Genomic DNA, 22704 nt, shown 5'->3' on the forward strand with positions numbered 1-22704 from the left:
TTGATTCTGAGTATCAAAACAATTGAAATTCCTACAAAGAATGACTCTTAACTCTACATAGGATACATTGGTTGCTATGTGCTAAAACTTGTTGCCATAGGAAAATCAAGTGAAAAATAGAATTTTATAAGATATTAATTGCATTGTAAAATTTGCCTTATCACAATTTTATGGCATGCTTTGAAAAATCCTTAACAACAGGTACGTGAACATGCTAAAATCGTTATTCTTTGATGTGTTGCTAAGGGGAAATTGTTGTTACCATGGAGATTACAGATTGTAAAACATTCCAAAGTTTGCAGAGAGGTCTCAAAATTTTCAATTTATTGTAAAATTTGTTTTGAGTATTCAAAGATAACAAGTTAGGTGATTTATGACGTTAGCATTTTACATTTTTTCTCTTTTTATTCATCAAAACATCCATTTTTGTTGCTAGGCAACGGATAGGAATGTTTAAAAATTATACGCTTCTGAATTCAAATTCTAAAAGACAAAATCCTCTGCTTTTATGTTATATACACAGGATGTCTGTATGAGGTCCATCACTGGAGTAATTAGGCATTGAATAATTCCAAAATCAAGGAAAATGCTGAGTCAGCAAAAAGGAAAAACATGCATATATTCCCACATCTATCACAGATATATCTTTAAATCTTATTTCTATATTTTTGATTGTGAAAACTGTTAAGATCATTATCTTGAGAATAACAGCAATGAAAAAGAAATTCTTTTAGTATTTACATTTAATTTGAGCCTGAAAGATACGAGATTTTTTAGTCCATCGAAGCTGAAAACTGGCTGGTTGCTAGGGAAATTTCTCTACCCATGTTTCCATGGTAACCGTGAATCAAAACATTTTTCCTTTTGCATACATGTTTCATAGGGCAAAAGAAAACTATGTGTGGAAAATCATCAAATTCTGAGAACCCTCATATATCACCTACATGCCTATTTTGCATGATTTTTACAAAGAACTGTACTTAAGTGCAATATGCACATTATTATTTACCATTCCCATGCTCACATTTACAAACAATTGATTTGTAAACGTCATTTGTAAAAATCATTCTATTGTCTAAAGTGGCTTGCTAACAATTGTCTGTATTTCCATTTTGTAGTACCAGTGGAATCCTTGGACCAAAACTATTGTACTAAGATGTACAATCGTTTTATCATGTGTTGGTCATTGCGAAGTTTAAATGTTTTTATTGTGATGGTTTAGTGAAGGGATTTCAATCTATAATTTGACTCAGAATAACAACTTAGTTTCTTAATGCCCTACTCGTTAAAAATGCTCGTCAGACTGCAAAATATCCTGTAGACATCTTAGACTTACTCTAAACTTCTTTATAAAAGTGACACAGAGTTGACGATACACATATCATAACATACTTGAACATTGTAGTCTTTAATAACAAATCTAGGCCTGTCGGAAGCAATTTCAAATGGGGGCGACAAGCAAACACAAAAAAGGAAGGATCATCAGAAGTTCTTTTTTGAAATGGCACATCAGTAAATTAGCTTTGTTTCTATTGTCAGACCTGAAATACACTGGTTGAACTCGGGGGTTCGGATAAATGCAGGAAGTTTGGGAAAAAAATGATCTATCGATCGAACCAAGTTTGAAGGCCAAGGTATTTATACATTTTGAGATATGAGGCGAAAAGTGAGGTCCTTGGTACCGTGGGACAGACTATAAACATATATTTATGAAGTGATCGCTTGTATATTTGGTTTCCAAGATCATGCTCCGCATGCATTTCCTAGCTCTAGAATATTTTTTTTGTTTGCTCTGCAAAAAAAAATGTTATGAAAAAAAATAAATAAGTAAGGTTGTGTTTGGTACTCATATACTGTTTGTGACAGGTTTGATATTTTAGCCTCATTCGTGCAGTCATTCATAAGCTCCGCCAAAATATTATACAATTATGGACTCTTTCGGTGGTGAATATGGTGAATATGGTTTGTTGTTCACCAGAAAAATATCAATATTGACCGAGGCGAAGCCATAATTGTTTTATTATATAGTCCGGATTTAAATAAATCAGACATTGAAGGCTGCGTGATGATATCACTTTCATTTACGAACTTCTGTCGTGGAAAAATAAAAAAAATGCCCAAATTACAAGTTATAGCTTCCGTGTTTTCCTTTTGCTGTTTGTAAGACATCGAAATGTTTAGAAAATAATCCTGCGATAGGCTTGGCTACTGTTTTTCCTGCTCAGATACACAGCTGGTTCTTGCCGTTGCAACCATTGTTTACAACGTTGTTTGAGATGTTGATTGTGACGTCACAATGCCGCTGCACGCGCACCGACCCTCCGGTGAATACGGCTTCAAAACCAGTGAATATGTAGTGTTATGAACTGTTTGCGTTTGTATAGATTATATAGGGACTATAAATAGACTATATATTAATATTTAAAATTGGTGAGATGTATCACATTGTTAATTTTGAATTGACGGGTTGAAGTAAATACAACATTTAGAAGATGTCATGCTGTAAATTATGTATTTACTGCCACCCAGTACTTTCAAAATTTGCAACAATTGGATGAAAAGGAAGATAGAGTAGATGGTATCATAAAAAAAATATGTTTACACGTTTATTATTGGGTGCATTCACACATATACTGTATATTTTTTGATAGCAAAAAAAGTTTGCAGAAATGTTAAGCACATAGTGAAATGCAAACATATTAGTTACAATTCAAGCCTCTATTATATTTATGATAAATTATGCATATCTTTGGTCAATGAATCTTATCTAAAAAGACAGTGCGAAATATATCCGTGCGATGCTCAGAATTCTGTAAATAATTAGATGCAAACTCTAGGTAAATGCTCATCCAATTCTGTTATTCCTTTATAAGGGAAGATGGATATTATGTACAAACTTTGTTGTTATTTACGTTACTTTGGCGTTAATGTAGTATTAAATAAATATGCATTGAAGCAAAAGTCCAGCTTCACTATAGTGTAAAAGGCTGTGTTATCTAATATTTACATTAAAATACATTTGCTGTGTTTTTCTACTTAAAAAACTTTGAAATTGATTTGAATGCCATTTTCGTAGCTAAAGTGACATCACAATGAGTTACAGAGATGTTAAAAAATTTAATTAAATAAGGCAGCGAGAAATTCAAACATTGAGGTTTTTTTGGTGCTTTTAAAATGTAAAATGTAAATATAGCGCGCTTCATGAAATGTGTGATTTACACACCAATTACATACAAAAATTAAAAAACAATATTATCACAGATAATTCAATTTATGCCGCTATGAGAAATCTGGTAAATTTTACACCGTCGGATAGTTATGGATTTTTAAACCAATCAAATTCTTTGTTTTTGTTGCGCCATTTCTGCAAAGCCTGTTTAGTGCAGTGAAAAATAAAAATACATTATCGTTGTGAACTAGCTAGACCCCTTGAAATAACATCGTTTTTGTGTTCTAGCAGTTCCATTCACCAGCCTACTTCACAAAAGTAGCGATATTCAAGGCAAGTAAGCTTGTAGCAGTGTTTTACATCCACGTGCTGGGTAAACCGCGTGGCCGTATACTTATAACATGGCAGGGGTGGATCCCAATTCTGTGAAAATACAGATATGTCTCCTTGGTCATTCCTTCATTCGTAGACTTTCAGAGTTTATGGACTCTAATCCGGATTTTAAAGATCTTAATTTAGATGCAGAAAATTATGAAATAACTGTGTGTGCTAAAGGGGGACTGCGTACAGGTGGACTTCAGTGTATGTTAAAAGGAATAACCGGGCATCCCGACATTCATTTCATACAAATAGGTGGGAATGACATTGGTTATTTATCGAATGAGAAGATCGTTATAAACATTCTCTCCTTTTCTGAGTACCTAACTCAGGGATTGGATTCAAAAAGAGTTATTATTGGCCAGCTTCTAAGAAGAGACCCATCTGTGAGCGTTGCAGGGTACAACGATTCTGTTGTTGAAATTAACAGCCTCCTCACACAAAAGACACAGGCACATGAAAGAATATTTTTCTGGAGGCACAGAGGGTTTTGGCAAAACTTGTCACACTTGGCAAGGGACGGTGTACACCTCGACAACCCCCCTCTGAAGCATTTGAAGCACGGGGACCCCCCTTCGCCCATGCATAAGTATTGGAGAAGTGTCAGGAATGCAGTAATTGTGCATTCCTGTCAATTAAGGCCAGTATTAGGTTTTGGTTACAACAACGAAAAACATTAATTGTTTGTATGTAAACATATTTGCATATTTGGAGCAGCTTAATTATTCTGTAATCATATGTCCTTTTGTATTTGCTGCAAACTTTTTATAAATACAGGCTAATTGGTGCAACAGGGCCAATTTTGGTAATATATATTTGTTTTACATATATGTACCTGTTACCACACCATGTGTTCTGCTTATCATGATTTGTCCTTCAATGTTGTTCAGTAAAGCATTGATGTATAACTGTTCAGTATAACAGTTTTCACTCACTTGATGTTCAGTATAGCATCACCCTATAAATGCTTAGTATAGCATTATAGCATTACCCTTTATATGCTCAGTATAGCATCACCCTATAAATGCTCAGTATAGCATTATATAACTGTTTAGTATAACAGTGTGGTTCATTGGTGCCTTTATGGCATCACTAGTTGTTCTGTGTATATGTATAGAGATGCCCAGTATGACATCTGCATGAAGCTGTTCAGTACAACAGTCTTGCCTTTTTTAAGGGGGAGGGGTTGTATAAATGACATTACTTCGAGTCCTTTGTATACAAATGTAGATGTTTAATGGAACATCACCACCTGTCTGGTCAATAGAACAGTAAACATAAAGTAGGTGTTAAGTACACCTTCTCGTTAGGGTGGTTCATTATATCGTCTACAGTTCTGTTGTCCATATCTGCAGCCCTTGAAAATTTTTGATTGTTAACTAACATGCTAATCTGCCTATTAGTCAGGCCTTATGAATTATTTAAGATTGTAAACCAAATGGTTTATGCTTGGTGGGATTTAAACATTATTTATTACATGGGCTGTCAGACGAAATCCAAAAATTTATACATTTTACACATTAGCTACAAGTTCATGTAGTTCTTTGTGTGATTATGGGTTCTAAATTCTTTCTAATTTAACACAGGGACAATGCCAAGACAAAAAAGAGGCCTATCTCAGCCAAAAACAGCACAGCCTTCCAAACGTAAGAGGAGTGCAACAAAAAGCACACCCTGCACTGTGGTAAATGAACAACAAACTGAAACCACCTCACCTGCAGCTATGAACACCAATGCCGTTCAGGTTGACTATGTAAAATTGGCAGCGGAGATACTCAAACAACAAAACGCTGCATCTCAACAGACTGCACTCATTCGAGATCCATCAGACACCTCAGCTCCATCCCCTTCAGCTCCGTCTACTTTGGCTCTGTCCACTTCAGCTCCGTCCACTTTGGCTCCAGCCACTTCGGATCAACCCCCACCGGCTACATCCTCAGCGTCACAGGCTGCGGATCTATTGTCTTTAATTGACAATGTTTTTAGTAGTAAAACAGGTGAGTCAGTAAGGGAAAAAAATCTACCCACCATCAACATTGCAGACGGCATCCCTTTAGGGGCGGGGATAAGTCAAAAAACAAAACAAAAAATATGGGACAATGAATTCATTGACCTCATGTCCCTATTACCTAACCAATTTGACGACCCTGTATCAGTTACCATTGGGGCGGGTTCCATCAACTTCCAACATGGCAACAAACCAAAATCCCCCTTAACTATTTATCAGTGGACTGATGCCTTCCTCATATTCACCTGCATCTTTCTACAAAAACATCCCTCAGAAGCCCCCAATCTCTTAAAATACTGCAGTTTAGTTCGAGAGATTTACACTATGTCAACCGATGGGGCTTGGCGTATTTATGATGAAAATTTCCGTCGTTTAAGGCAATCAACAAATCTTCCTTGGCAAAAACCAGTGGAAGAACTGCGCATCAAAGCGCTTTCAAAATCAAAAGGTCAATATACAAATGATACTTTTCGCAAATCCAGACAGTTCAACAAAGGGGGGAAAGTCTGCTTTGCTTTCAACAGGGGGGACAAGTGTAAATCCTTCCCTTGCCAATACCCACACATCTGCCAACTATGCAAAGGATCACACGCAAAGTTCAATTGCAAGGAACTTGCCTACACCAAGCAATTCAAATCTAGCACCACATCTGCCGACACCAGTAAACCTAAAAAACCTTAATTCCTTTCTCTCAGGCTATGACACACTAGCCCGCTCAAAATTAGTACAGGGTTTTTCAGAGGGTTTTCACTTAGGTTGTCAAGGTTTCCCTTCTAGTAATATCTCTAAAAATCACAAGAGCTGTGCCCAGCACCCAGAAATCATAGACTCCTTCATTCAAGAAGGCTTACAAAAAAGTAGGCTAGCTGGTCCGTTTGAATTGCCACCTTTTCCAGTATTTAAATCCTCCCCACTGGGGGTTGTCCCAAAATCTGAACCTGGAAAATTTCGCATTATCCATGATTTATCTTATCCAAAAACAAATTCAGTTAATATGTTCATTCCTCAAGAAAACTCAAACGTAAGCTACGATTCTATTGATAAAGTTGTTGAACTTGTTCAAAAGTTTGGCACAAGAAGTTTGATGGCCAAGTCAGACATTCAGGATGCATTTAGAATTGTGCCCATTCACCCTGCAGACTACCATCTCCTGGGTTTTTCTTGGAATGGCAAATTTTACTATGACCGTTGTCTCCCTATGGGGGCCAGTAGTTCCTGCCAAATTTTTGAGTCCTTCAGCACTGCTTTAGAGTGGATAATGTATGCAAAATTTGGTGCTCTGGGTATGTCTCACATTTTAGATGACTTTCTCTTTGTGGGCCCACCTGATAAGTTAAATTGTCGAGATGACTTAACCAATTTCCTGTTTCTCTGTGCAAGGTTGAATGTTCCAATCAAACTGGACAAAACAGTTCCTCCTACAACTTGTCTTACAATCTATGGTATAGAGGTTGATACAGTTTCCATGGAATGCCGTTTACCACAAGTCAAAGTAGAAAAGATTAGAAACAAACTGCATGAATTTCAGGGCAAATCTAAGACCTCCTTAAGAGAAATTCAGTCTCTTATAGGCCTCCTTAATTTTGCTTGCTCAGTTGTGGTACCAGGCCGAGCCTTTCTACGCCGCTTAATTAATCTTACCTGTAAAATTTCAAATCCCTTTCACCCCATCAACCTTAACAGTGAAGCTCAAGCTGATATCAATATGTGGAAATTTTTTATAGATAAATTTAATGGAAAATCCATCTTTCTTTCACAATATTGGGTCACATCAGAAGACATGACACTTTTTACTGATGCAGCAGGGTCTATTGGTTTTGCTGGGGTGTTGGGAAACAAGTGGTTTGCTCAAAAATGGCCAAAGGATCTAGAAGACTACCAAATAGCTATTAAAGAAATATTCCCTATTGTACTTGCAATAGAGGTATGGGCCCCATTGTTAGGAAACAAAAAAATCTTATTCATGTCTGATAATCAAGCAGTGGTGGACATTATAAACAAAACATCATCAAAAGACGCCACTCTCATGAAACTAGTCAGGCGTCTTGTTTTCTGCTGCTTGACAAATAACATATTGTTTAGAGCTAAACATATCCCTGGCAAACTTAATACTTTAGCCGACAAACTGTCTCGTTTTCAATTTCAGGAGGCTGCCAGCATTGCCCCAAATCTGTCTTCAATACAAACATTCATTCCGTCTCACTTACTAGAGATCTGAGTGCATCCTCCCAACATCTTCTTCAGGCTGCACTTTCAACATCTTCAAGAGTGGCATACCACAGAAGCTGGCAGCTCTTCCTCCAGTGGAAACCTTCATTCACCTCATTACCGGTGTCAGAGGTAGATTTGTGCAATTTTATTGGATATCTCTTCTCTGAGAATTATGCCCCATCCTCAGTATCTTCACATGTCTCAGCAATAGGCTACCTCCACAAAATCTGCAGCTTACCAGATCCCACTGAAAAATTCCTACCCAAAAAACTCCTGAAAGGATGCCATGCACTAGTGCCACAGCAGGACACAAGACTTCCAATTACAACGGACATCCTGCGTAAAATTATTCAGGCTATTAACATTGTTGAACCACTCTTAGGTAATAGGTTACTACTTAAAGCCTTCTATCTTCTGGCCTTTCAAGCTTTCTTAAGAATAGGTGAACTCGCCACTCGTTCCGCTAACTCTAATCATGTATTACAGCGTTCTGATGTTAGCTTCAGAGTCTCAAATGGCATCTTATCAGGGGTTACCATTGTTATGAAACATTTCAAGAATAACACTGAGCAGAAACCAGTTACTTTGCACCTTTCAAACAGCAGTTCCATTACCTTCTGCCCTGTTAAGGCATTGTATGATTACACTACTCACTTTGCTCACACTTCAGGGCCACTTTTTCAATTCATGAGTGGGGAACCAGTCACACACCATTTTATAAGCCAGCAGCTATGCAAGTTAGTCTCATTCATTGGCCTTGATCCAAAACTGTACAAAGGACACAGTTTTCGAATTGGTGCAGCAACTCATGCAGCATCTCTGGGTTTCTCTGAAAACTATATTCAGAAGCTGGGTAGATGGCGCTCGAATGCAGTACGCAGGTACATCCGCATATCTTCATTTGATATATAACCTCCCAAAATCTATTTAAATCCACACCTGAGTTCAGCATCTGGCTGCTCATTTTTTGTGGATGGCTAGCAGACCCCTTCCATTCCTGAGTCCAGCATTTGGCTGCTCATTATACCTGCATACTTTATACGAGTCCAGCTTTTTGCTACTTATCTCATTTCCCCCTTCCTTTCTGTGCTGGTCTAGCAGTTGGCTACCAGAACATAGTTTTGCCATATATTTGTTTTGCAATATTAGAATATAAATTCCTACTTCAAAACACAAGAGACATGGTCAGCAGTTGGCTGCATGTCTCATATCTATTTTCCCAATGTAATAACCTTGTAAATTTATGAATAACTAAACATTTTTGTAGTATTTTGCTTTCCCTTGCTGGCTAACCACACTCGAATAGCTTACAGTTGACAATTAATGCCCTTGTTGCTTCAGTATTTGTTATTCATCAGGAACACTTAGTCACAAAACATGTAGCCAAATATGTGTAGTTCATGTTTTAGTACTGTTTATATACATGATGGAAAATTACTGTATAAAATTACTGTAATTTACTGTCTGGGTAAAGTTGTTTTCTTTGGATTTTCTTTTTTCCTTGTTTGGCGTCTATCCCTCACTGCTTGAGGGCTTGTGGCGCAATTGTTTGGACGCCTCCAAGGATTAACTCATTTATGTTATTTTTTATGCATATGTATTGTACTCTGATATTTTCACTGCATGTAATTTTCTAGTCAGTCTCAGGGGGATCACACTTGTACCTATCACCTATGTACATGTTTCATCTTGTAGTGTTTATTAGGTGATCCCCCTTAATAATTTGTTATACATTTTACTTTACATTTTACCTTATGTCATTCAAATAAATGACATAATCGACAAAACTGTATATCTGTGTTGGGTTATTCTTTGCTGCCCTATCAGGCTAATTTCTCATAGGAGGCATAAAACAATATTATCACAGATAATTCAATTTATGCCGCTATGAGAAATCTGGTAAATTTTACACCGTCGGATAGTTATGGATTTTTAAACCAATCAAATTCTTTGTTTTTGTTGCGCCATTTCTGCAAAGCCTGTTTAGTGCAGTGAAAAATAAAACCCACCACCCACCCTTTGCCAAAACTTGTTATATGGGTATGTATATTGTCAATAAGGCATTATGGGTTTGGTCTTGTATTTTACATTCTAGTCATAACTGTAGTAGTTTTCAAATACCTTTTTCACATGTTCCATGTGATCGGCGCAATTGTTTGGACGCCTTCGATGTGATCGGCGCAATTGTTTGGACGCCTCCAAGGATTAACTCATTTATGTTATTTTTTATGCATATGTATTGTACTCTGATATTTTCACTGCATGTAATTTTCTAGTCAGTCTCAGGGGGATCACACTTGTACCTATCACCTATGTACATGTTTCATCTTGTAGTGTTTATTAGGTGATCCCCCTTAATAATTTGTTATACATTTTACTTTACATTTTACCTTATGTCATTCAAATAAATGACATAATCGACAAAACTGTATATCTGTGTTGGGTTATTCTTTGCTGCCCTATCAGGCTAATTTCTCATAGGAGGCATAAAAAAACATTCCTTAGTATTTATCGACCTAAGTTCATCAAAACAAATTTTACATCCCTATAAACACAAAAAGATGGTGAATAAGATTGATGCCATAAGTGTTGCTGATGTTGCTGTGCTTGCTTCTGATGTTGGTTTGTAATCTTCCTTACAAGTGTCCAAACAATTAGCTTGGCAATTCTCCCGGGCAATCTCTGTGTTACATGAATCGAGAGCTGTAAACATAGAAAAACGTGTTTGCTGCCTCTTTTCCACAGCTAACTCCCGATAATAAGCCCCCACACTGCCATTTACACATGGATTTTTCATTGCTTCTGTTAAAAAGGCACGGCATTCTGGGATACATCCTGAGAGCATTTTACAGTTATCGAAGACGGCCTTTATAAAAGCGGCAGTGGCAGGATGATTATCATCGATAAACGCCGTAGTATTACAACCATTTACAATTATAACTTTATCTCCATAAGCATTTAGAGAGTTCTCGCTTATGTCTTGCCACTGTGTACAGGTGGTCAAAGTGAGGTTTTCCATAGGGTGGTAGGTGAGAAATCCCAAACACATTTCGTCATTAGTTGCGTCACCTTTGTACACAGTTCTGTTCATGTTCATAGAGGAAAATACACACGTCGTGATTATTTCGTCCCCGGGTCTGAACTCGATAGGTGTTGTAAATCTACAATGTAAAAAATAGTTTTTAGCTCACCTGAGCTGAAGGCTCAAATGAGCTTTTCTGATCAGACTTTGTCCGTTGTCTGTAGTCGTCGTTGTCATAAACTTTTCACATTTTCACTTTTCTCCAGAACCATTGGGCAAATAAATTTCAACCAAATTGGCACAGAGTATTCTTGGGTGAAGGGATTCAAGTTTGTTCAAAAGAAGGGTCACATCCTGTTCCAAGGGAAGAAAATTTTTAAAAGTAGTGAAAATTGGGTGCTGTAATTTAAAAATCTTCTTCTCAAGAACCACTAGGCCAGAATAGATGAAACTTACCTGAAAGCTTATTTGACATAATGAATATTCAAGATTGTTAAAATCATGACCTCCAGGAGAAGAGGCAACTATGGGCGATCAAAGTTTAACATAGAAAAACAAAATAGAAAAGTCTTCTCAAGAACAGCAAAGCCATGATTACTCATATTTATATTGAAGCTTCCTCAAGTAAGTTATATTCAACTTTGTTCAAATCATGAACACTCCCCCCCCCCCGGGGGGGGGGGTAATGTGGGGCCACGATGGGAAATCAATGCTGTATATATATTAGGAATATATAGGAAAAATCTTTTTAAAAAATCTTCTTCCCAAGAACAGCAAAGCCATGATTAGTCGAATCTATACGGAAACATCATCAGGCAGTTTAGATTCAAGTTTGTTCAAATCATAACCCTAGGAGGTAGGGTGGGCAACAATCGGCAATCAAAGTTTTACATAACTCTCTCTCTCTCTCTCTCTCTCTCTCTCTCTCTATATATATATATATATATTCTTAGAATAGCAAATCCATGATTAGTCATATTCATATGGAAGCATCCTCAGGTAGTGTAGATTTAAGTTTGTTCAAAACATGACTCCCGTGGGTACTAAGGTGGGGCCACGATGGGGGATCAAAATTTTACAAAGTAATATATAGGGAAATCTTACAAAATGTTCTTCTAACGAACCCATGATAAGCTATATTGATATGGAAACCTCTTCAGGTACTGTAGATTCAAGTTTTTTCAAATCCAAACCCTGGGGGAAAATCTTTAAAAAGTCTTCTTTCCAGAACAAAAAAGTTATGATTAGTCATATTGATATGGAAACATCCTAAGGTAGCGTAGAATCAAGTTTATTCAAATCATGGCCCTGGGGATAGGAAGGGAGCACATTGGCGATCAAAGTTTTACATAGGAATATTGTATAACGGTAGAATTTTTTTTTTTGCAATTTGACCCCTGAAAGGTGGCAAATAAATTTCTTCGTTTTCAATTTCTGCCGTCGCAACATACGACAAAAATTTATTTACGGGATATGAACACTAGATTCTAAGGATTTGGCAGAACACTGCGATGTTAACGTTTTATAAATTCATTTAAAGACGAGTTAATTAAAGGTGCATGAGAACTGGTACTAAGATCTACTACCCTTTTAGTTCTTCGTAATCTATTTTCAAATCCTTTTTTGCCCCCGTAATCGATGATTCGGGGGCATGTAGTTTTTGCCCTGTCCGTCCGTCTGTCTGTCTGTTTGTCCGCAAAAACTTTAACTTGCCCATAACTTTTGATTGGTTGAAGCTATGACTTTCATATTTCACATTCCTTTTGACAAGACGTTTCCTTGGGTACCATCATATTTGACCTTTTGACCTTGACCTTGGAGTTTGACCCACTTTTGCAAAATTTTATGAGACTTTAGGCCATAACTTTTGAATAGTTGGTACTTGGGATTTCAAACTTCACATGTGTATTTCTTGTGACAAGTCCTTTCTTTGGACACCAAAAACGTTGACCCTTTGACCTTGATCCTCGAGTTTGACCTACTGTTAACCTTGGCCATAACTTTTAGTTTGTGCTAGGGCTTTTCATATTTCACATGTGTATTCCTTCTGACATGACCTTCCTTAGCACACCAAAAACTTTGACCCTTTGACCTTGGAGATTGACCTACTTTAATTTTGAGAAACTTTAACCTAGGCCATAACTTTTGAACAGTTAGTGCTAGGATTTTCATACTTCACATGTGTATTCCTTGTGACAAGACCTTCCTTTGGACACCAACAACTTTGACCCTTTGATCTTGACTTTGGAGTTTGACCTACTGTTGAAAAAACTTTAACCTTGGCCATTACTTTTGAACAGTTGGTGTTAGGGCTTTCATACTTCACATATGCATTCCTTGTGACAAGACCTTACTTTAGATACCAACAACTTTGACCCTTTGACCTTGACCCTGGAGTTTGACTTACTTTTGAAAAACTTTAACCTTTCCCATAACTTTTGAACAGTTGATGTTATGGTTTTCATACTTCACATGTATATTCCTTGTGACAAGACCGTCCTTTGGATACCAACAATTTTGGCATTGACCTTGGAGTTTGAGCTACTTTTAAAAAAATTAACCTTGGCCATAACATTTGAACGTGTGGTTCTAGGGCTTTCACACTTCAGGATGATGTGTATCACTTGTGAAAAGACCTCCGTTTGGGCACCATTTTATCTTGACCTTGCCATTTTACTTAGTTTGAAAAAACTTTAACCTTTGCCATAATTTTCTAATGGTTGGTGCTAGTGCTTTCATATTTCACAGGTATATTCCTCTAGATAAGACCTTTCTTTGGGTATCAACGTTTTTGATCTCTTGACCTGGAGTTTGACTTGCGTTTGAGAAACTTTAACCCTCGCCATAAGCTGCCATACGGGTCATCAGTGTTTCACAAACACATCTTGTTATTTCATATATCCGTAAACATAATTTTTTTTTAGAATATAGAGTAAGAAGTTATGAAATAACATTCAACCAGGTTGACTGACATAAGCACGACTTATCAGACTTGCAGGTATAAAATATATGAATCAATATTGAAGAAATATTTTGCGATTGTAATTTTTGCGGATTTGTCCTATCCGCGAAATTCCACAAAATTGGACAACCGCAGAAAATACCCCTTGTACGGTATATACGGGGAAAATGCTGACAAAGAGCAGAAGGGCCATAGTGACTCAGGTGAGCATTGTGGGCCATGGGCCTCTTGTTTAAAGATACATCTGAATGATGAATCTACTATTTGGGCCCTTTGAATTGATCATTCTGGAAAGGTACGTCTGACATTGCTTTTCCGTAACACACTACAGTAATTCTATCTCAATGACAAATATCACATATACATTTCTAGGAAGTACGTTGATAAGGGATGTGCAGTGACCTTGAGCTGAGATCAAAACAGAATATTGTTTGAATTCCTTTTCCAATGAGCTTGTATATTTTTCTCAATCTGGCCCAATTTCATTCATAATTCTTGGGTAGATTCCTTGTCCAAGATGTAATCATTCATATCATTCATACGCGTGATTTTGATTCTATTGTCCAAAGTATATACGTATATTTTCCCCTTTTTGGCCCAAAGTCATCGTCACCCCTATGTGTCTTTTGGATAGAGATGAGCTGTGACTTGTTAATGCAAAGGTTAGGCTTATTACTTAAAACATTTTTATTATGTCATCTTTCGTGTTTATAATGCATAATTTTAAAGAAATCTTTTCTTGCATGTAAATAAAAGTTCAAAATTTAAACATCACAGACTATGTTTATAATAATTATAGTTATATAACAAAATAAAAAAAAATTCTGGGGACGCACAATTTTTTAATAAATAGTAAAAAATCAAATTAGAGAGTATTCATAGTTCAGTTGTCTAATTATTAAAACTCTTTCTTTTGAATTAATTAATGGGTTTCTCTTTCTTTCTTTCTCTCTCAATAATGAAGAAAATATGAAAACATATATATTGAAAAAAAAATTAAAAGTTAAGTTTGTACAAATTCACATTTCAATATACTTGCACAGCAAATTAGATAAATTTTGTATAATTAACAAACTAGCAAATAAACGTAGTAATTACAAACTAGTAAATAAATTTTATTTAACTTAGCTGGGCGAGTAATGTGTCAGAATTACCTGGACAGGGAAATACTATCTCTGTTACAACGCACTTTGAAAAGTTACGCACTTTGAAAAAAAATTCAAAGTGCTTTAAATTTAGGACCAAGTTAAAGCACTTTGAAAAAAAATTTATTTGTTTTCAAAGTGCGTTAATATCGACCATATTAACGCACACTGAAAAAAGGTATGCGGCTTGGTCATTATTCTTGCAAATTTTAGGTATGATGAATAATTATTTGAACATGGTTGGATAACTTTTCGGTGATGACATCATACCAGGATCTAAGATATAGACGTTTTCTTAAGGAAAGGGAGCAATTATGAACGTTCCATATAAAAAATTCTCTCTATCTCTTTCTAATTATCTGTATATCATATTAATCTATCTATCTATAGTCAGTTGGCTTTTGTTGTTAGATCAGCGATATGGTCCCTGAGTCTCTCTTTTTTAATATAATAGAGTGCGTTATTTTCTTTTCAGGAAAGTTTATCTCAATTTTTTCATCTTATTTTACGTTAAGGTATGTCAGTCGCGATATAAGTTACATCTAGGATTTTTTGAAAAGTATATTTTAAATGATAACTCATATAGCATGACTGAAAATCGCAAAGAAAATTAGGGGTCAGTGTGCATCTTACTGAGCAACGGTATAATCAACTTGACCTTTTTGCACTTCAATTGTAACTTTTAGGTTGATAACTTTAATCTTAATCAAATTTTACCATATGTAATCATGGTAATAAACATAATTTTCTTTCATACAAATAGCTTGAATAACATTTTTATTGAAAATTAATGCACGTACAGTATTGTGGGACCTTTTTGCAATAAAAAATATAATATTTTGGGTATTAAAATTCTAAAAAGGCAATAAAATATTTTCTTGTATCAAGATTTTTATGGCTTTAATGCTGATCAGTTGAATGTATCGTGCAATTAAAAAAAATGAAAGCAAAAGTTGGGGCCAGTGATGTAAATTCTGAGATATTGGTCAAAATATGCGATTTTAGGGTGAAAAACTGTGTAAATTTTAACTTGACTTCTTAAACATATCTTCATTTTTTGGCAAAGACTGTTGACTTAATATGTAATATTTCTTTTATAAAATATTAATTGAAAACTATATTTAATATTCCTAGCATATAATAACGAACAAAAAATGTCCGAGCATAAATATGTAGGGCTAAAGTTCCAAGATATTAAATCAAACAAATGTATAGATTTGAAGAATTTTCTTCTTAATATTCTTCCAACACAGGAAATAGTCCTCAATAATTATATAAATCTTGTTTCTTTACATTTTCATGAACAGTTTTTAAATTGAATATTGTAGAATTTGCATTGTTTAATTCAAATATATTATAAAAATTAAATTTTAATAAATAACTGAAGTTAGAGGTTCTGACCAATTTTTTTCTCAAAAGATGACGAGTGACATACCTTAACTCATATTTATTGAGAGAGAGTATGTCAGTGTCATACCAGTTATTTGGGTAGGAAAGATAAAGAGATGGGTTGAGGGACCTTCTACATGTCTTCTCGTTCTCGATGAGGGTAAATCAATTCATCAGAACTTCGAAAGAAATATAACAAAATAACGCTGCCAACTACTAAAATCTAAGTCCAGACTTTTTGTTTTATACACATTTTTTCAAAGTACGTTAAGTGTCTTCATGGTAAAAAATGTTGGTACACTCTTAACGCACTTTGAAAAAAATTTTCAAAGTGCGTTGAATTTGACGCGGTATAGAATCTCCCCTATTTCATATAAGCTACGGAGAGCATGGATGGCCCTAGGAGATGACCTCTTTACGTTACTGTATCCCGCTAAAATAATCCCGTGCTGGTCAGCGCTATCATCCTCATTCATTCGTGATCTTCGACTGAATAATAACTAGTATAGCTTTATGTTTCAACGCATATACATGTAATGAACTATCAAATAAATCCCAACTTTTTCGAAATGTAAATTTAAATACTTCTGGAATTGTGACCAATAATTCCAATATTAAATCAATTCAATTTAATTTATTTACTGCTTAGAAGAAACAGTATAATTATTTATGCATAGATAGGAATGAAGCACTCAGTGTTTTTCAAAGATGGAGGGGAGGGGGGGGGGGTAGAACACCAGATTATAACTAAAACTTAGTACTGTATAATAAACGTATAAATAAAAAGAAGAAGTTCCTGATTAACTCTGAGATGCACAATAATGGAAAAATGGGGGGGGGGGGGTTTAGAAATTTTTTTTTATAAAAGGTTTTAGGGGAAAAATAATAGGAAGAACCACCTTGCCTCGCCTAATACTACGTGTCTGATAAGAAATGAGCTGTTGCAAGTTTGGAGTCTCCTAAGATCATGTTAGGACGGGTCTTTCAATGTCTTAACTTTAGGAGAAATCCTAAGATATGTTTTAAGTCAAGACAGATTCGATGGCCTCAGGAATAAGATATAACATAAACACAGGTTTTCAGATTTACAAATATCGAAATGGATGAAGCTTAATTAAGAACATTTATAAAAACCTACTGTAGATATTTCTGTTGTTCATTTTTTCGAATGAAACCATAATAGTTTCTTGTTTCTTAGAATCTACAGTCAATATCAACTTTATTAAAATCTATCTAACTCACCGAACATTTAACACCGACATTTTTTGTCCCTATTTTGATACTCTACACCTTCAAATTTGTATGCAATAAAACACATTAATTAATCGTTTATTTGAGCCAAGATTGTCTTAGTACACTTAATCAAAAGTCTCCAGGGCATGATAGCATGTGAAACGTATTTTAAACCCACATGTCAAATACATCGTACTAAGCTGTGCCAAATATCAATAGACTACGTTAAAGGATCCATGGTCTGGAATAGCTTTTGTACCCCACATGTTAAAAATTTAAAATCTTGTTTAAAAAATAAAACAATAGATTCTGTTGTGCTGGGCACAACACTCATCTAGGTCGTAATTTCTTTTAATAAAAATGATTACAAAATCAATATATATATATATAAATATATATATATATATATATATATATATATATATATATATATATATATATATATATATATATATATATATATATATATATATATATATATATATATATAAAGTTTTCTTTTTAATTTGAAATCAGATTAACAAAATAATAGCTTATCATTCTTTTGAATGCTCAATTTTTTTCTGTTTGAGCTTGGAAGAGTGATTTAATAAAACTTGAGGATGAGCATTGCATATAAATCTTATAATGATGGACATTCCATTATAGATAAGGAAAAAAAAATTAATTTATATAATCCCATGTTTATAACCACTATTTTGTGAAGTCCCATCTTATAAACTTTATGGGACCACCATAGATTTTCAAAACAAATAAACGAGAAGAACACTATTGTATTATAAAGCTTTAGGTAAGGCAGTGTTATGGTACTTATAATTTTTTGAGAACATAAACGTAATTTGCTCTTTATAAATAAAGAAATGCCATTCAATGAAAAAAATGTCTTACTCGAATGTTTTAGGACTATCATAACTGTAGTCGGTTTCATAAGACAAATCCCGCAATTTCTTTCCATCCCTGTAATATTCTAACTTCATTTCCCTACCTGAAATACATATTAAAGATGTACCAATAAAATATGATTGTAGGAAAAGATTTGTGTCAATGAGATCTGTTTAAAACGCTGATCTGGAAAATTTTCGTTTGCAATTCATATTTAAAGTTCCACTCCTGAAATGGAAATATTTATTTAGTTTCTACATATTTATTTTATTTTAGCTCAGAAAAGAGTTAAATACACTGAAACGAAGAACAGTCACCTAAAATTGAAAGTCTCAAAAAAATGAAAGTTTTGAGAGTACTTAATGTGCAAATTGACATTTATTAGTTATTTCACTTTTCGGATTTCCAACGTTTCGGCATGAGCATCACTGAAGAGACATAATTTGTCGAAATGCGCATCTGGTGCATCAAAATTGGTACCGTCTAAGATTTACATTAAGGACACGACATATTCAGGTCATCACCAACAAAACACAAGTTTTAATTCAATCCAATGAAGGATTTCAAGTTTTGACAAATATTTCAGTATCTTATCTCATTGCGAGATGAAGTGACATTCACTTTTGAGATATAATCTAGGTTCAAGGTCATGGCACATTTTTTGTCATAGATAACAAATTCTAAAGTTTGAAACTGCTCCAGTAAATGGTTCGAGATATACAGTCCGATGATATGATATGATAGACGAAGAGACAGATGAACTGACAGACAGGCATGACATAATCAAACTGTCTTCTTTTATTGGAGATTGATAGGTAATTAACAAGAGTGATTAATGTACTTAGCAACTTTGTTTTATTAGCATTTTAAAAAGTCACGTATTTCGTCCCACGGGATGTTAATATTAGTTTTAGCCTGGTTATCTTCTATCATAAAATCGTATTCGAACCAACTTCAAAACCTCTCACTGGAATGGATTCCAACTTTACATGTCTAACGTTCTTGTCTATGACATTAAAAGCATGTCATTATCTTATTTCAAAGATCATGGTCAACAGGAAATGAGATAATGAAATGTTGTATGGACTATAACTATTTAAACTCATTGATATGACATTATCTCGACTAAAGGTCAATATGAGTTATCATAGGTCACTTCGAAATGAAATCTTGAAATAGTCTATCAGCTTTAACTTTGAAACTGTAGTTCGAAATAAATACCAACAAGTGCAATGCTGTTGAAGACTCACAAGTCCTTATTATCTTGACTGAATGTAATATCTTCAATGTGAAGGTCACTGGGCTTGAGATATAGAAATTTGGCCTGAGTCGCAACGTTAAGGAATCATTAAAAATATTAAGGGGATCAATTCAAATTTAAATTTGTTGTTGGTTATCTAAAAGCGTGCCTCGACCTTGAGCCATGATTAAGTCTCAAAAATCAAGACTACTGACAGGGATACAAATTTTGTCAAATCAGTATAACTTAGAACATTATATTAAAATAATATTCAGTGTCTAGTATATTATTAAACATTGCTTTTGCTATCCTGTAGGGCATTTTAAGGTTATATACACGTATAGTGATAGCCAGGGGTCTTAACCCCCCCCCCCCCCCAATTTTTTTCATTTTTCCAAGGAAAATATTGACTGTGTGATAAATCATAATATTATACTTTCATGTAAATTAGTTGAATCTCATTCGTCGAGAAACATTTGTTAAAAATTATTATTACCCTCTGAATGATGAAGCCACGCCCTCCAGCGTAGCAACAGTAAACATTGCTTGACGACGGGTGATATTCCAAAAAATAGTGACTGCGCAAAATTTATGCGCACAAAGTTCACTGTTATATGTATTTGTATAAAACATTCAGTATAATATAATAAATATTGCATGTAGATGAGTGTAGCATTGAAAATTTTCACCCCTCGAAAGCCATTGTCAACCTCGGCTGCGCCTCGGTTGACAATGGTTTTCTTGGGGTGAAAATTTTTAATGTTACACTCAACTACATGCAATATTTATATAATGTTTAATATTTTTTTTATTTATATATATTGTTTGATGAAAACTGAGATAAAAAGTGAAATTTTATCTAAACAGCCATCTGCGATCGTAGACTTTGATTTAAAGTTATATTAAATAGAAATATAACTAAGAAGCATATATACAATTTAAGAAATAAATCGAGAAAAAAATACCAAGGTAGTGCATATGATTCAGTGCACGAGTAAAGTAGACTGGTCCATTTACAATAAATCGTGAAGTGTCGGTACGGGAACAATTCGCTGTCACCACAACTCGAGGAGAGCGTGGAGGGATCCGAATGTAGTTCTGTCCAACCAGCAAAATTCCTGTGTTATGGATTCTTCTTGTCTTAGTTAAAAATATATACATGCCAGATCCGTCCATATGGTCTGTCCTTTTATCCGGGTTATTCCAATGAATCTAAGGGAAAACAGATATGTTTACTTGTGAATAAAGTTGAAAGTGCAGTGATTCTCCAACATGCAATAATATATATACATCTCTCTCTCTCTCTCTCTCTCTCTCTCTCTCTCTCTATAAATATAAAGAAAAGATTTATAACAGTGAAATACTCTAATTTATTTATTGAACATAAGTGATATTCCGTCACATTGTGACAGAATATCAGAAGTGCAACAAAACACTCGATTTTCTTTCCCTTATATTGTAAAAAGTACTCCCTGGCTTATAAGAGAGAGAGAGAGAGAGAGAGAGAGAGAGAGAGAGAGAGAGAGAGAGTAAATAAACCATCCTGACAGTGTCTAAAACTGCCAAAGTTTCTCCAAATATGTTTGTTTACAATGTTTTCAATATCACAATGCTAAGCTATAACATCTCAACCGCTCAACTATGACGTCACAGCATATGACACTGTGTTACGAAAAGAGGCAAAGTAAAATTCAAAGAAAATGTAATAAACAGAAAATTCAATATTTTGTAGTTGGATTTGGAATTTATTTCACTTCGTGAGATAAGATCTGCACTCGTGAAAATAAAAAAAAATATCCTGCCCCACTAAATTCCAAATTCAACTACAAAACATTGAATATCCTCTATATACGCAATAGACATTATCATTCTTGTATTTAAAAAAAGACAACTTTTTGGTAAGAAAAAAGGCAGCAATAAATAACAAAATGCGCATGGACCTTAATGCTCACCCGCATGTCACTATGCTTTTTTCTAAGCTTCATGTGTTCATTTTCTCTCATCATTTTTATTTTTAAGGCATGTCACTCGTCAGCTTTTAAGAAAAGTTCGGTCAGAACCACTAACTTCAAAACTATTCATTACAATTCAATTTTTAGAACATATTTGAATTAAACAATGCAAATTATACAATATTCAATTTAAAAACTGCTCACAAAGACATAAAGAAACAAGATTTATGGGGGACTATTTTTTGTGGAGGAAGGATATTTAGAAGAAAATTCTTCAAATCTACACATTTGTTACAATTAATATCTTGAATCTTTAGCCTCACATATTTTTACTCAGAGAATATTTCCCGTTATTATATGCTAGGAATATTAAATATAGGTTTCAATGTATACTTTAAGAACACATTTTACACATTCACTCAACAGATTTTGCCAAGAAATGAAAATATATTAAAGAAGTCAAGATAAAATTTACAGAGTTTTTTGCTCGAAAATCGCATATTTTGACCAATATCTCAAAATTTTCATCACTGACACCAGCTTTTTCTTTTATTATTTTAAACTACATGGTACTTCCAACCAATCAGCATTAAAGTAATAAATGTTTGATACAAGAAAATGTTTTATTGCCTATTTAGATTTTTAATACCCCAAATATGATACTTTTTAGTGCAGAAAGGTCACACAATGATTTATGCGCATTAATTTGCAGGATTTGTTCAATGATACATATTATTCAAATTATTTTACGTAAAATAAGATCATATTTATGATTACATCTGATAAAATATGATAAGATTAAAGTTATTAACCTAAGAGTTTCAATCTAAGTGCAAAAAGGTCAAATTAATTGTACAATTGCTCAGTAAGGTGCACACTGACTCCTAATTTTCTTTGCGATTTTGAATCATGCTATATAAGTACTTATCTAAAATATACTTCTCAAAAAATCCTTGATATAACTAATTTCACGAGTGACATACCTTAATTGAAAGATGTGATGCATCTCTCCTAATGTCTAGTTCAAAGGGGAATATTTAGACAAATCTGAATTTACAGGAGAATGTTTTAATAATAATTTAACAACCAGGAGCCTTATTTTTTTTTCTTCTT

At 34.5% G+C, this 22704-nt stretch overlaps 3 protein-coding genes across 3 annotated transcripts in view; 2 read left to right on the plus strand and 1 right to left on the minus strand.

The window, feature by feature from the left end:
• The first annotated feature begins 3570 nt into the window (after positions 1–3570).
• On the plus strand, positions 3571–4227 carry LOC133182807 (uncharacterized). Its single transcript, XM_061317651.1, has one exon. It carries the CDS (start codon positions 3571–3573, stop codon positions 4225–4227), a length of 657 nt encoding a protein of 218 aa, XP_061173635.1.
• An 858-nt stretch (positions 4228–5085) lies between these two features.
• Positions 5086–8856, plus strand: LOC133182907 (integrase/recombinase xerD homolog). Its single transcript, XM_061317759.1, has 2 exons — positions 5086–5544; positions 7702–8856. The coding sequence occupies exons 1-2, from the start codon at positions 5139–5141 to the stop codon at positions 8676–8678; spliced, it is 1383 nt and encodes a 460-aa protein (XP_061173743.1). The 5' UTR covers positions 5086–5138; the 3' UTR covers positions 8679–8856.
• A 1455-nt stretch (positions 8857–10311) lies between these two features.
• Positions 10312–22704, minus strand: part of LOC133182808 (DBH-like monooxygenase protein 2 homolog) — a 39598-nt gene continuing 27205 nt past the window's right edge. Inside the window, exons 7-9 of the mRNA XM_061317652.1 lie at positions 20605–20851; positions 18406–18502; positions 10312–10927 (exon numbers count right to left, since the gene is read on the minus strand). Of these exons, the coding sequence (XP_061173636.1) occupies positions 10312–10927; positions 18406–18502; positions 20605–20851 (960 nt within the window). The remainder of the gene's footprint in view (positions 10928–18405; positions 18503–20604; positions 20852–22704) is intronic.

This window comes from Saccostrea echinata, unplaced genomic scaffold, assembly GCF_033153115.1.
Source record: "Saccostrea echinata isolate AGI-Se365-2 ecotype Australia unplaced genomic scaffold, CSIRO_AGI_Sech_v1 ptg000009l, whole genome shotgun sequence".
NCBI lineage: Eukaryota > Metazoa > Mollusca > Bivalvia > Ostreida > Ostreidae > Saccostrea > Saccostrea echinata.

Coding starts and splice junctions, on each gene's coding strand:
- LOC133182907 (XM_061317759.1), top strand. CDS start 5,139: ATGCCAAGACAAAAAAGAGGCCTATCTCAGCCAAAAACAGCACAGCCT. Junction 5,545..7,701: donor TGTTTTTAGTAGTAAAACAG/GTGAGTCAGTAA, acceptor TTTCAATTTCAG/GAGGCTGCCAGCATTGCCCC.
- LOC133182807 (XM_061317651.1), top strand. CDS start 3,571: ATGGCAGGGGTGGATCCCAATTCTGTGAAAATACAGATATGTCTCCTT.